The sequence below is a fragment of the Orycteropus afer genome, unplaced genomic scaffold, assembly GCF_000298275.1.
Source record: "Orycteropus afer afer isolate SDZICR_OR568_19922 unplaced genomic scaffold, OryAfe1.0 scaffold00476, whole genome shotgun sequence".
NCBI classification, from domain to species: Eukaryota; Metazoa; Chordata; class Mammalia; order Tubulidentata; family Orycteropodidae; genus Orycteropus; species Orycteropus afer.
This window is the reverse complement of record NW_006922063.1, coordinates 2,024,856-2,036,788: the sequence shown is the minus strand read 5'-3', so window position 1 is coordinate 2,036,788 and position 11,933 is coordinate 2,024,856. Positions and strand designations below refer to the sequence as shown.

General features: G+C 52.5%; 2 protein-coding genes across 2 annotated transcripts; one reads left to right on the top strand and one right to left on the bottom strand.

The window, feature by feature from the left end:
- The first annotated feature begins 873 nt into the window (after positions 1–873).
- On the top strand, positions 874–2,384 carry LOC122151478 (cytochrome c oxidase subunit 7A1, mitochondrial). Its single transcript, XM_042782816.1, has 4 exons — positions 874–888; positions 1,537–1,623; positions 1,759–1,843; positions 2,329–2,384. Exons 1-4 carry the CDS (start codon positions 874–876, stop codon positions 2,382–2,384), a joined length of 243 nt encoding a protein of 80 aa, XP_042638750.1.
- A 1,266-nt stretch (positions 2,385–3,650) lies between these two features.
- On the bottom strand, positions 3,651–11,002 carry CAPNS1 (calpain small subunit 1). The gene is made up of 10 exons (XM_007954870.2): positions 10,800–11,002; positions 9,113–9,146; positions 8,736–8,825; positions 8,291–8,348; positions 8,132–8,196; positions 6,509–6,577; positions 6,329–6,407; positions 6,083–6,199; positions 3,852–3,910; positions 3,651–3,677 (listed from the first exon to the last, which is right to left on the bottom strand). Exons 1-10 carry the CDS (start codon positions 11,000–11,002, stop codon positions 3,651–3,653), a joined length of 801 nt encoding a protein of 266 aa, XP_007953061.1.
- Positions 11,003–11,933: the final 931 nt, after the last annotated feature.

Here is an 11,933-nt window from a genome sequence, read left to right as displayed (position 1 = left end):
CTGTGCAATTACTGGGCTAAGTTAATGCTCAGTTTTGCTCTCACAGGAGTTCATTTAACACTTTCAATAAACCTTTGAGGAAGACCCTGACTCTGCCCCACTCTGGTGGCGTAGTGCCTAAGGCATTTGACTGCTAACCAGAAGACTAGCCGTTCAAACCCACCAGCCACTCCTCAGAAGGCAGATCCGGCAGGCAATCTACTTCCGTAGAGATACTGCCTGGGAAACCCAAGGAGGGCTCGTTGTGAGTCCAGTGAACTCGATGGCAGCAAGTTTTTTTTTTTTTTTTTTTTTTTGACAAATACAGAAACTAAGGCTCAGACGTGCACTCATCCCGTCTGTGTGCCTAGATGAAGGAGCTCAAACTCATTTATCTGTGCTTACTCTCACTCCTCGATACCAACTCAGATTCGAGAGCACTGAGGAATGATTTTTTTTTTTTTTTTGCAAGAACTAAAACTTTTTCTATAACAAACTAATTTCTATCTCAAAACCTCATTCTGTCCAGTGAAAATAATGTAATCTTTGTTAAATCAGGATGATTCTCATTTAATTCAAGGTTTTTTCTGGGGAAGAATCTTAGAGAAACAATCTGAAAGTATTTTCTCTACCACCGCTTTCCTCTTCACTTGGACCAATAGTAATCCAGAAAGGAGTAACAGATGGATGGTGCTCCCACCATTTGGCGTCTCCTCCGCGCGCCCATTGGACAAACCCAAATCCTGCCACCCAATTTGCGGGTTTCCCACCATCATCCGCCGAGGCCCCGCCTCCCCAGTTGTCGTGGCCGGGCGTGGCCTGGGATTCCTGGCGGGGAGAGTACTATGTGTCCTTGGGCTGAGGGGAGGTGACTTCGGCCGAAGAGGACGCAAAATGAGGGTCCTGCGGGTGAGGGAACCTACGGGCCGTCCTGGGACCCCCAACCCAAAGCCCTCGCCCCAATACAAGACTCCCTAAACAATCTGGGATATGGGGCCTTAGAACGTGAACCCCCTTCTAGGTCCGGGACCACCCCCTCCTCCATCCAAGACCTCCTGAGGCAGCCGGGAACCTACTATCAATGTTCAAAGCCCCGGGTCTGAAGTTTTGCCGAACATCCAGGGCTCCCTTAAATAACAACTCAGAACTTGGGCACTGGGAACTCAATTTCCCACCTTCCCGGATTTCCAATCCAGTTCCGACAAGTTAAAAACTGGGCTCCTCCCCCTAATCAAAGAAACCCTTCCTGATAAAACAGCTCGAGGCTTAGGCTCCCCGCCCCCCAACACCCCCACCCCACCCCGCTACTTGAGTCTTCCTTCTGGATCTGCTTCCCTGGCAGAGCCCTCTAGGCCAACTGGTAACCTCCAAGACACGCGACCCTCTAGGCCTTCACCTGAGCCTCTGTCGATAGAACACCCCCCCCCCGCCCCTTAACTCGTCAGCAGTTCGGATCTTGGGAGACACTTCTCAAGGGACAGCCAGAGTCCCCTGCTGGACCCACTTCGGGACGCTCCTCCAGGCACCTCCAATACCCAAACACTCGCTTCCCCGCAGGCCTCCCAGGCGCTGATTCGCTCCTTCAGCTCCACCGCCCGGAACCGCTTCCAGAACCGCGTGGCCGAAAAACAGAAACTCTTCCAGGTGGGCAGAGCGCCGGCGAGGGGAGGACCCCAGGCCGCGGGTTTGACAACCGGAGCAGGGCGGGCAAAGGGAAGTGGGGGATATAGTCCACCGGGTAACTTGCACCCCTTTCTCATCCTTTGCCTCCACATGCAGGAAGACAATGACCTCCCGGTGCACTTGAAAGGCGGGGCAACTGACAACATCCTATACAAAGTGACTATGGGGCTGTGTCTGGGGGGTGAGTGCAGGGCCCTCCCGATCTGCGGGGGGTGGGGGGGGGACGTGGGGACGGGACTGGTTCCCAGACCCCGGTTGGGAAGAGAGTTGAGAGATGGGGGTGTTGGGTCTAGGGTAGGAAATAGATCCTGAGTGGGCCAGGTAGGTAACAAGACTGGAGTACTGGGATATAGAGAGGGGGTTACCTAGAGCTTGGACTTGGTTCAGACAAGCAGCTTAGGTTCCTGCAGAAGGCTGCCTGGGATAGCAGTGTACCTGGAGCCCAGACTGGAGTTGGGGAGAAAGCAACCAGTGTGGTCTGGTTCAAGACCAGGGGGTTCCCTACTTGAGCTGTGGTTTGAGAAGGGAGCTGGAGCCTGAACTGTGGCTGGTATCCCTGCTGGTAATGGGGCAGGCTGGGGTGAGAGGCTTAAAGCCTGAGATGGGATTCAGGGAGGGGATGAGGATCTCATTTGGCATCCCCCCGTGCCCCAATTCCTTCCCTAGGCACAGCCTACAGCCTGTACTGCCTTGCCTGGGCCTCTTTCCCCCACAAGAAGTGAGACCAAGAAGCCTAGAGGACTTAGACAAGCATCAATAAATGCACCTCCTTCTTGGGGAACCTACCCCAGTTCTGGTCTGTATGTGTGTATTTGTGTGTATCCCCAGACCCATCCTTCAAGCAGCCAGGGATCTCTGCCTTGTGGGCAGCTCCGTGCCTCAGCCCTGGATTCCTCGTCCTGGACTCGGGCTACTCTTACGCTGCTGCTGCCTTTCAACCCTGCTATGGGGGCTCAGAACCCCAAATGGCACCCCTGGGCTGCCCCTCAGGGTCTCAGCGGGGTCTCCTATAAATCCTGGGATGGCAGCCTTTCCTCCTGCAGAGGCCTGAGGGTGGGAAGAAAGATCTAGGGCATGGACCAGGACACAGTGAAGGCAGAGACACTAAGAGGACAGAGACTGACAAAGATAGCGGCCGAGAGGGCAAACAGAACCTTGGGGCACTGAGATCGCCTAGCAGCCCTGGCCCTGGGAGCAGAAAAAGAGATTGCCTGGGCTTCTCGGTCCCAGTCCCAGCAGCCCCACTACCCATGCCACCCCATTCCTAGGATCTGTGCGGGAATCTCAGAAAGAATAAGGCTCAACTGGAATCCAGGATGAGAAAAATGACGCAGATGAGCAAAGGAGACATGCAAATCCAACCCTGAGAACTGGAGACAGACAAAACCACCCATCCCTACCCAGGACCCAGGCTCCCTCTGCTCCAGACAGAGCCTGAACTACCCCTCAACTCGCAGAACAGGAGGCAGATCCTGCAGAGAGCAGCAACTGGCATGCTTTTATTTCCTCCTGGGCCTGGGCCTGGGCCTGAGAGCTGCATACATACAAAGGCACTGGGGTATGTGGGATCTGGGAATAGCAAGGAGAGCGGGTGTCTGGGGAGGTAACTGTGAATGGATGTGACGGTGTGCAGCGACTGGAGGGATCCTCCCAGAACAGAAGGAAGGGCCTTTGGGGTGTTGAAGCAATGCAAGTGATGGGCTTGGCACAGGTTGCATGAGAAGGTTATGGAGTGGGTATGTTGGGGGTGGGGGTGACCCTCGGGAGTGTCTTAGAGCCAGGGGTAACTCAGGCATGGCATGTTGGGACATGTTGGGCTCTGACTGTTGACTGAGAAGCTGGTGCCAAGGGCTAGGAGCATGAAGAGCTCTGTGGGTCACAGAACCTATGGAGACATGACTACAGACAGGAGCAACCCTGGGAAAGATCCAGGGATCCAACGGGACTCTTGTATCGAGGCGACGAGGGGAAAGGTCCCAAATCCCCATTCAGGAATACATTGTCAGCTGCAACCACTGGGGAGAGAAAGGCACAGAGAGTGAAGGTCAGGGGACCCAGAAATCCAGACCCCTTCTGTTTCACCCAGAGGTTGTGGGGAAAACTGGAGGGAAGGGGCCAAGCTTGGAGCTGATGCATAGGGCTAAGAGATGGAGTACCCCATAGCCACTGACACCTCTGAGGGTCCTTACCTCTTGGATGTTCACCTGGATTTGTCCAGTACCATCTTTGTCAAGAGATTTGAAGGCACCTAGAGGAGAAGAGAAGGAGGGGAGAGTAGGGAAAGATATTCACTCTTGGGATAGTATTATATATGGGATACACATACACACTGCCGTCGATTTGGACCCAACTTGGGTTTCCGAGGTAGTATCACTACGGGAGTAGATTGCCCAACCTTCCTTCTGAGGAGTGGCTGGTGGCTTTGAACTGCCAGCCTTCTGGTTAGCAGTCAAATGCCTCAGGCACTACGCCACCAGAGCTCCTTTTATATATGAGATACTGTATTAAAAAAAAAAAAAAAAACCCACTGCCATCCAAGGCATAGATCTTTATGGAAGCAGACTGCCACATCTTTTTCTCGTGAAGCAGCTGGTGGGTTCAAAGTACTACCTTTTGGTTAGCAGTCAAGCACTTTATCCACTGCACTACCAGAGCTCCTGGATGATATACAGCTAATACTTTATTGAGTGCTTACTCATGCCAAGTGCTGTGTAAAGTGCTTCCCATTTATTAATGCCTTTAATCCAATCCTGTGAGGTAAGTGTCATTTTAAAACGGGGCACAGATAAAGTGATGTATGAGGTCAGGTAGCAAGAGAGTAAACAGACTGGGATTCTAACCCAGGCGCCTGTCCACCTCGGTAACGGCCTGCCTATACTGGCTTGAGTCCCACCTGTCGCACCTCTGCCCAAGCCAAGCCTCCCACAGACCTCTAAGCGCCATCCCCTCCAGTTCTAGCCCAGATAGGCTGCTAAAAGGAGGCTTTGCAAGCCCCATCTCCACTTCCTGCCTGTAGAGTCTGAGAGGGTCCCCTACTCCTGCCTTCAGGCATCCACACATAGACATTGTACCCCCCACAGTTACTAACTGCCCCCTTGCTGATAAATCCAATGGCCATTTCTTGGGCCTTATGTGACTTCTGGCATCATCTGCCTTACTGTCCTCGCCTCTCCAGGTTCCTGACATCTCACAGACCCTCGCTCTGAATCCTGTTCACCCTGCCCTCCCCAGCCCCAGGGCCAAGTCCTGGCTCTCTGCCCCTCTCATTTCACATACTCCTTAGTCACTGCCCCCGGCCTGAGCCTGTCCTCTGTACTCCAGACCTACAGGTCTTAAAGCTGCCTTGACGTTTCCCTGTGGATTTCCCGAGGACCTCACATCTACCACCTCAGCATCTCCCCTAAACCTGTTCCTCCTTTTGCACCCCCTCACAAAGCACCACAATCTGTTCAGCCTCCCTACCCAGGCCTTGCCCTTACTGCCTCTCTGCCCCCTAGCCTGTCTTCCCACAGTCCTTGAACTGGCCTCCTCCCTGGGCGCTTGGGAGGCCAAGAGGAATCTCCTAAAACCAAATCTGACCCTGCCCCTCCCCTACCTAGAACCCACCTTGGCTCCCCCAAGGCCCCCAGTAGAGTCCTGGATTTGGTATTCACGGTTCTGCATGGCTCCTGCCTCCTTACTCTACTCTTACTCAGGGACTAGACAGATCTGAGTTCAGATTCTGAATCTGCCAATTCCTAGCTGAACATCTGTGAGCAAGCAACGTTGGCTCCTTAAACCCTCTGAAGACCATAAAATGAGGGCACTAATTCCCATTTCTCAAGAATGACTTAAGGATTCAGTGCAGCATTGATGCTCATAAAAGCCCTCATGATCGGCCCCCAGACCCACGTCTCCCCATCCCACCCCCTTTCAGCACTCACCTCTGCATTCCTAGGAGTCCTACAGAAGCACCACTTTCTCCCTTTTAGGCCTTTGCACACTGTTCCTTCTGGCTGGAACTTTATCACCCCCCTCAATCTGCCATGAGCTTTTCCTGTTAGAACCCCGACCCTTCTTCCCTGTGCTTTCAACATCATAGCCCCAATCACTCTGCCTGTCTCCCCCCATCACAACCCATCCCTCTGCCATGAGCTTTCCTCAGTACAACCTTGACCACTCTGGCCTGTCCATCCCACTCAGAGCTCTAATCACTGCCCAGTCTCCCCCTATCCCAGCCCTGATCATCCTGGGCTATAAATGTCTGGTGGCTTGTCTCTTCCACTGGACTACGAGCTTCATGAGGGCAGGCACTGGTGCTGCCTTGGTTACCACTGTGCCTCTAGCATCACCCTACTCAGGGTCAGGCTTAGTTTAGGAAAGATCTGGGCCCCTGGGAGTTGAACAAACCCCATGTGGGAAGAGCTGAGGCATGACTCACGGAACATGGCGTCCAGTCTGACCAGGCAGCTGATGAAGTTGTCAAAATCCATGTTCCCTCCCTCATCTGAGTAGCGCCGGATGATCATGTTGTAGAGATGCTCATTCAGATGGAAGCCTGAGAACAGTTTAGCCCCTCAGGTGTGGGGGCCACAGGGCCCACCACTCCCATTCCCCAAATCAGGCTCAGACCAGAGCTGTTTCTCCAATCCCACCCCTAACCCCACCATGTTGCTGCCAGCCACACCTGCTGCCTCAAAAGCCCCTGGGAGTTCACTGCTGCAGATGGTCCCTGAGCGGTCAACGTCAAACTGTTTGTATATGGCCTGTGGGGGTGAAGATATCAGGGGTCAACTGAGTGTCACAGGAAATCGGATCTCCATGGCTTGGAGGTTCAGGTGCTGGGAAATGCGACAGTGCCACGCACCTGCCACTTTTTGATGTTGTTCCACAGGTACTTGAATTCCTCAAAGCCCAGCTTGCCTGTGGTGTCACTCTGGTGGGAGCGCGTTAAGAATGTGATGACTATATTCAAATGCATGCACTACACATACTGCTATGTACATGAAGATGACAACAGCCAAGCAGGGGAACCTGGGCTAAAAATGCCAGCTCCAGTTCCACCCTGGTCACATCATCTTGTGTGTGATTTTATTTTTCATTTATCCATATATAATTTACTTTGTACTTCTAAATAATAAGGGCTCTCTTTTTCAACATAACCATTGGGGAATTACATTGAACTACCAACTACAAATTCCTCACCAGAAAATAGTTGCTAATTCCTCACTTATAAGGTCAATGCTACTGAAAAAGCTCCATGACTTAATAACTGCCCTTCAGGGGAAAGGGACACAACACTTAATGTATGCATTCTTTGGTTACACCTGGAAATACATATACATAAAGTCACCAAGGTGGCTGCTTAAGATTCGTCCCCTTCCTACACTTCATTTCAGTGAAAAAAGTTGTTTCTTTTTTTGAAAAAAAAAAGGACATTCCCCATAAGTATCTCGACTTCATAAATGTTGGAATGTGTGAAAAACAAATGTGTCTTAGAACTCTAGGGAAATAAGAAGACAGTAGGTACTTGCTAAGTTTGTTATGGAAAATGAAATACTGGTATAAAACCTTAGCTCAGGGCCCAGTATTTAATAAGTTCTCAGTAAATAAGGCCTTAGTACATGCCAGGCACTGTGCTGAGCTCCTCAGGAACATCATTTTGCTCATGAAATCCTTAATACAACTGCCCTGCCATTATCATTCCCCAGCTGCTGAGAAGAAAACAGATTCAGAGATGAAAAGTCTACCTGACCAAGATCAAATTAACAGCTTATGTGAACAGAGCCCTCCCTATGTGCTATGCACTGTGCTAAACCCTTCGCGTGTAGTTGCCTATTAGATACGAAAAATCAAGGCACCAAAAGCCTCAGTAATCTTGCCAAGGGGTAGAGCTGGGGTGGTCCAACTCTGTTCAACCCATGTGTGATACTGTCCTGTGTGGTGAGTGTGCTACCCAAGACTAGCTAATGACTGGCCCATGGGCACATTATGTGTATATTCCTGTGCAAATGCCACCATATGTAGTCATATGTTGGGGGAGTGCCCTTGGGTATAACATATATGCATATGCATGCATGGGGGATGCCCTTGGCCATAATATATGTGCAAACATGTGCAGGTGGGCTTCCCTATGGAAGCTATCTGCTTGGATTCTCAACTCCTAAAGACCTGAATCCAAATTCCAATTCTGCCACTTTGTACCTTCAGACAGATGATTGCCTCTCGGGCCTGTTTCTTCACCTATAAAATACAGAGTACAGTAATTGTGCCTAACAGGGTAGCTGTAAAAGCTTAGTCAGTTAATGTAAGTAAAACACCCCTGTGACAGCTGATGTTATTTATCATCGTCATGCCCATAGGTGGGTATATGTTCTGATGTACCCACATCCATGTCTGTGGGTATGAAAGCTATACCCTAGCTGTCCCAATCCTACTCTCAGAAAACTCCCTCTAGCCAGGGCCTCCCCTTTACTGTCCCCAAGGATACATCCATCACAGCCACCATGCTGCGACACGTGTCAATGCCAAAACCATCCGTCTTCAGATCAGGATCTGTAGGAGACAGGTGGAAAGTCAGAGTCAGAGATCACAGCCACCCCAGGCCCCATGTCTAAACCTGCCCTAGGCCTTGACTCTGGTCACTCACGTCGGGTCACGATTTTGTTGAGAATGTTCATGAGTTCTGTAGCGCTGACCTCCATGTCCTAAGAGAAGTTAAGGGAAGATCAAAAAAAAAAAACAAAAACAAAAACCCAAACCCATCCACGGAGTCGATTTCAACTCATAGTGACCACCCACTGGGTTTCCAAGGTGGTAAATCTTTACCCAAGTAGATTGTCTCATGGTCCTTTTACCGAGTGGTTGGTGGGTTTGAACCACCAACCTTCTGGTTAGCAGTCAAATGCCTTAGGCACTGCACCACCAGAGCTCCTGAAGGGAGAATCAGGAGTAACTAAAAGGGGTCTTGGGCAGGTCATGAAGGAGGATGGGAACTTGGAGACTGCCATGGTCAAGTACGTGTATATATGTAAGGGAAGCCCACAGGAAAGCATGGAAGGGTTAGGACAGGGCTAGGCGCCTGGGTTACTTACATCTCCAGCCAGCTGGGCAAACAGTCTCCGGAACTGCCGGACCTCCTCGCTTTCATTGGCCTCAATGTTGGAGTAATGGGTGCGTGGGGGCTGAGAAGGGAAAGAAACCTCAGAAGAAGTAGGAGGATGGTTACACAGGCCAGGACAGATCCCCACACTCACGTGTGGGTAGCGAAGTCAGAGTGGGTGGGTAGCAGGGTGATTAACGGAAGAGAATACGGTCAATGATTGGGGAGCGGATATGGGTGGCAAGGCTAAGGTTGGGGGACATGACAAGGGAATGATTTAATAGCCTAGGACGTCCCCAAAGGGGCAACAATGGAGCTGGAAAATTTCTCAGAGAGAGAAGGTGGTCCCCAGTTGTAGGAGCGGCTTACCGGAGGTTCTGGGTTATACTGCGCAGCGGCTTCGCTGAAGAGAAACATGCAGGAGTTAGAGCCAGGGGCGGGGCTTCCAACGGGCAGCACCGGCAGAACGGCCAGACCCAGCCCCTGCATCCCAAGCCCCTAAACCGAGCCCACCACCCACCCTAACTGGTTTTTCTGCCCACCTCATCTGTCCTAGTCCTCACCTGTCCTTGCTGCCATGGTCAGGCCCCTTCTTTCCCTCCATCAGGCCAACCCATCCAGTAGGAAAGCAGAGCCCACCCCCACCGCAGACTCCACTCCCTCCAGGGCCCACCTCCCAATAGCAATGGCCAGAATCATCTTGGCCCCACCCAATTCTCAACCCAGAATCCCGCCCAGACGCAATAGACCCCGCCCCTTCAAGAGCTCACTTCAGAGAGGCTCTGCCTAAAAACCCTCTTAGGACGAATCCGCCTCAGTACACTGCCGCCTTTCTGAAGGTCTGTCTTCCCAACATCCCACCCCAGCTTCATTAGTTTCGGCTCACAGCTCAGTGGCCAAGGGTAATTAGGCCCTCACCGACAACCTTCACCAAGGCATTTTTCTTCATTAATCCAATCAGTTCTGGCTAGCCCCTGCCTCTTCACGGCTCATTTCTCTATCCTATCAGGCCTTAAGGAACTGATGGCACAGTGGGTTAAGGTATTCTACTGCTAACCAACGTAGTGCCTAAGGCACTTGACTGCTAACCAGAAGGTTGGCGGTTCAAACCCACCAGCCACTCCTCGGAAGGAAGATGGGGCAATCTACTTCTGCAGTGATATTGCCTCAGAAACCCAAGGAGGGGTCTCTATGAGTCGGATCCGACTCCACGGCACATAAAAACAACAACTCCTCCTAACCAAAGGTCAGCAGTTGACACTCACCAACCTCTCTGGGAGAAAGATTGGGCAGTCTGCCTCCCTAAAGATTTATGACCATGAAAACCCTGTGGGGTAGTTCTGCGTGGCTGAGTCTGAATCTGCCCCATGACAGCGTTTTTTTTTTTTTTTTTAAGTCAGGTCTTGGCCTATCTTGAAAGAGTTCTGGTGCCACAGTGCCTAAGGCATTTGACTGCTAACTAGAAGGTTGTCGGTTCAAATCCATCACCTGCTTTGTGGAAGTCGGATGAGCAATCTACATCTGTGGAGCTTTACCGCTTTGGAAACCCAATGGAGGTTGCTAAGAGCCGGAATCTATGGCAGTGGGTTTGGTCTGTTGTTTCATAGCCTCTCTAGGGCCAAATTTCAGAAGGAAGACTGGGCAATCTATTTCCGAAGAGATACGCCTGGGAAACTCAAGGAGGGGTCGCTATGAGGCCACTGGAGGGCAGTGACTTTGGTTTAGTTTTGAAGGCCTATTCCTCATTGACTCTCCTAGGACAGCTAGGCTACGCCCAAGCCAAGCCCGCCCCCACTTAGCCACACCCCCAGCCCCATTAGCCCCGCCCCCTGAGATTTGTGTTAGCCCCAGCAGGCCGCGCCCAATATCAAGTCCCACCTCCTAAGACCACGCCCAGCCCCGTAGGTCCTATCTCTGTGGTCCCGGTTGAGTATCCTCTTGCAACCAGCATCATCGCGCCCCGCACCTGGCACCGCCTAATTAAAGTTCTAGGCCTGTGTGCAAGTTAGCTATCCTATTCCTGTTGTGCCTCTTCCTCCTCCAGGCCCCGCCTTACCTGATGGCGCTAATGACCCCGCCCAGGATACGCATGGCCGTGCCACCGCCACCGCCTCCTCCGATACCGCTACCGCCGCCGCCGCCGCCGCCGCCCCCCCCAGCCCCGCTGATCAGGCCTCCGAGTACGTTCCCCAGGCCCCCGCCCAGGCCCCCGCCGCCGCCGCCGCCTCCTCCCTTCAAGAACGAGTTGACCAGGAACATGGCTGCGACTTCGACTCCTGAGGAGAGGAAAAAAGAAGTCAAGCGGCCACTTCTCCACTGAACCCCCCTCCAAAAATACACGTTTCCGGGAGTGGAAATGGGAGGCATCTGAAGCCTCTGGGCGGGGGCCAACCCTCTAGCTGTGCCTTGGGGGTCCCGCTGGGATGGGGTCTGGGCTCGTTGTGAGGGTGGGATAAGAACGGAGTATAAAGTCTGAAACGCTCTCGGATCTAAAGGGGCCCTCTGGGTCTTTGAGGGACCCTGAATTCCATCCACCACAGGCATCATTAAGGGTAGGGGTCCAGGTCTGGAGAAGTTCTCCAGACGGGGGCCTGAAGTTGGTGTAAGACGTCCCTGACGTGTCTGGGCGCTCAAGTCAGATCCAGAGCCTCAAAACTGGATTTAGGGGTCCTCGGCCTGTAGTCCCTCAAAGCAGGATTCGGGAAATTCGGAACAAGGAATTGAGTCTAGGAACGCCGGTGGCGAGATTACGGCGTCCCTGCTGGGTCGGTGGGCTCGCGTTCAAGACTGAATGTGAGCCCCCGGGCCAGTGGAAGGGGTTCCCCATTGCAATTAGAAGTACGGATCTAGGATCATGGTTCTAGGGGCTCCAGGGCAGAATTTACGAGAAACCGTTTGCATCTTCAGTCATAAGCTCGGATCCCCGGGCCGGGATAACGGAGGGACAGGTCTGGAGATCCTAAGAATCTAAGATTGTAAATCTGGGGGAGCTATGAAGCCACCAGCGTCTAGTAAGGTCTGGGGGCCGCCGGGGCCGGGATTATGGAGTGCAGAGGGAGTTTGGTCTGGGTTCTCACCGCCTCGCTCACAGGTCGGAGAGTCAGTTCGTCTGCTTCTCCCAGGCCTCCGGCAGCCTCCGGCTCGCGAGGGCGGGGCCGGTGACTCAGGCGGCAGCCATCTGCTCTGGCGC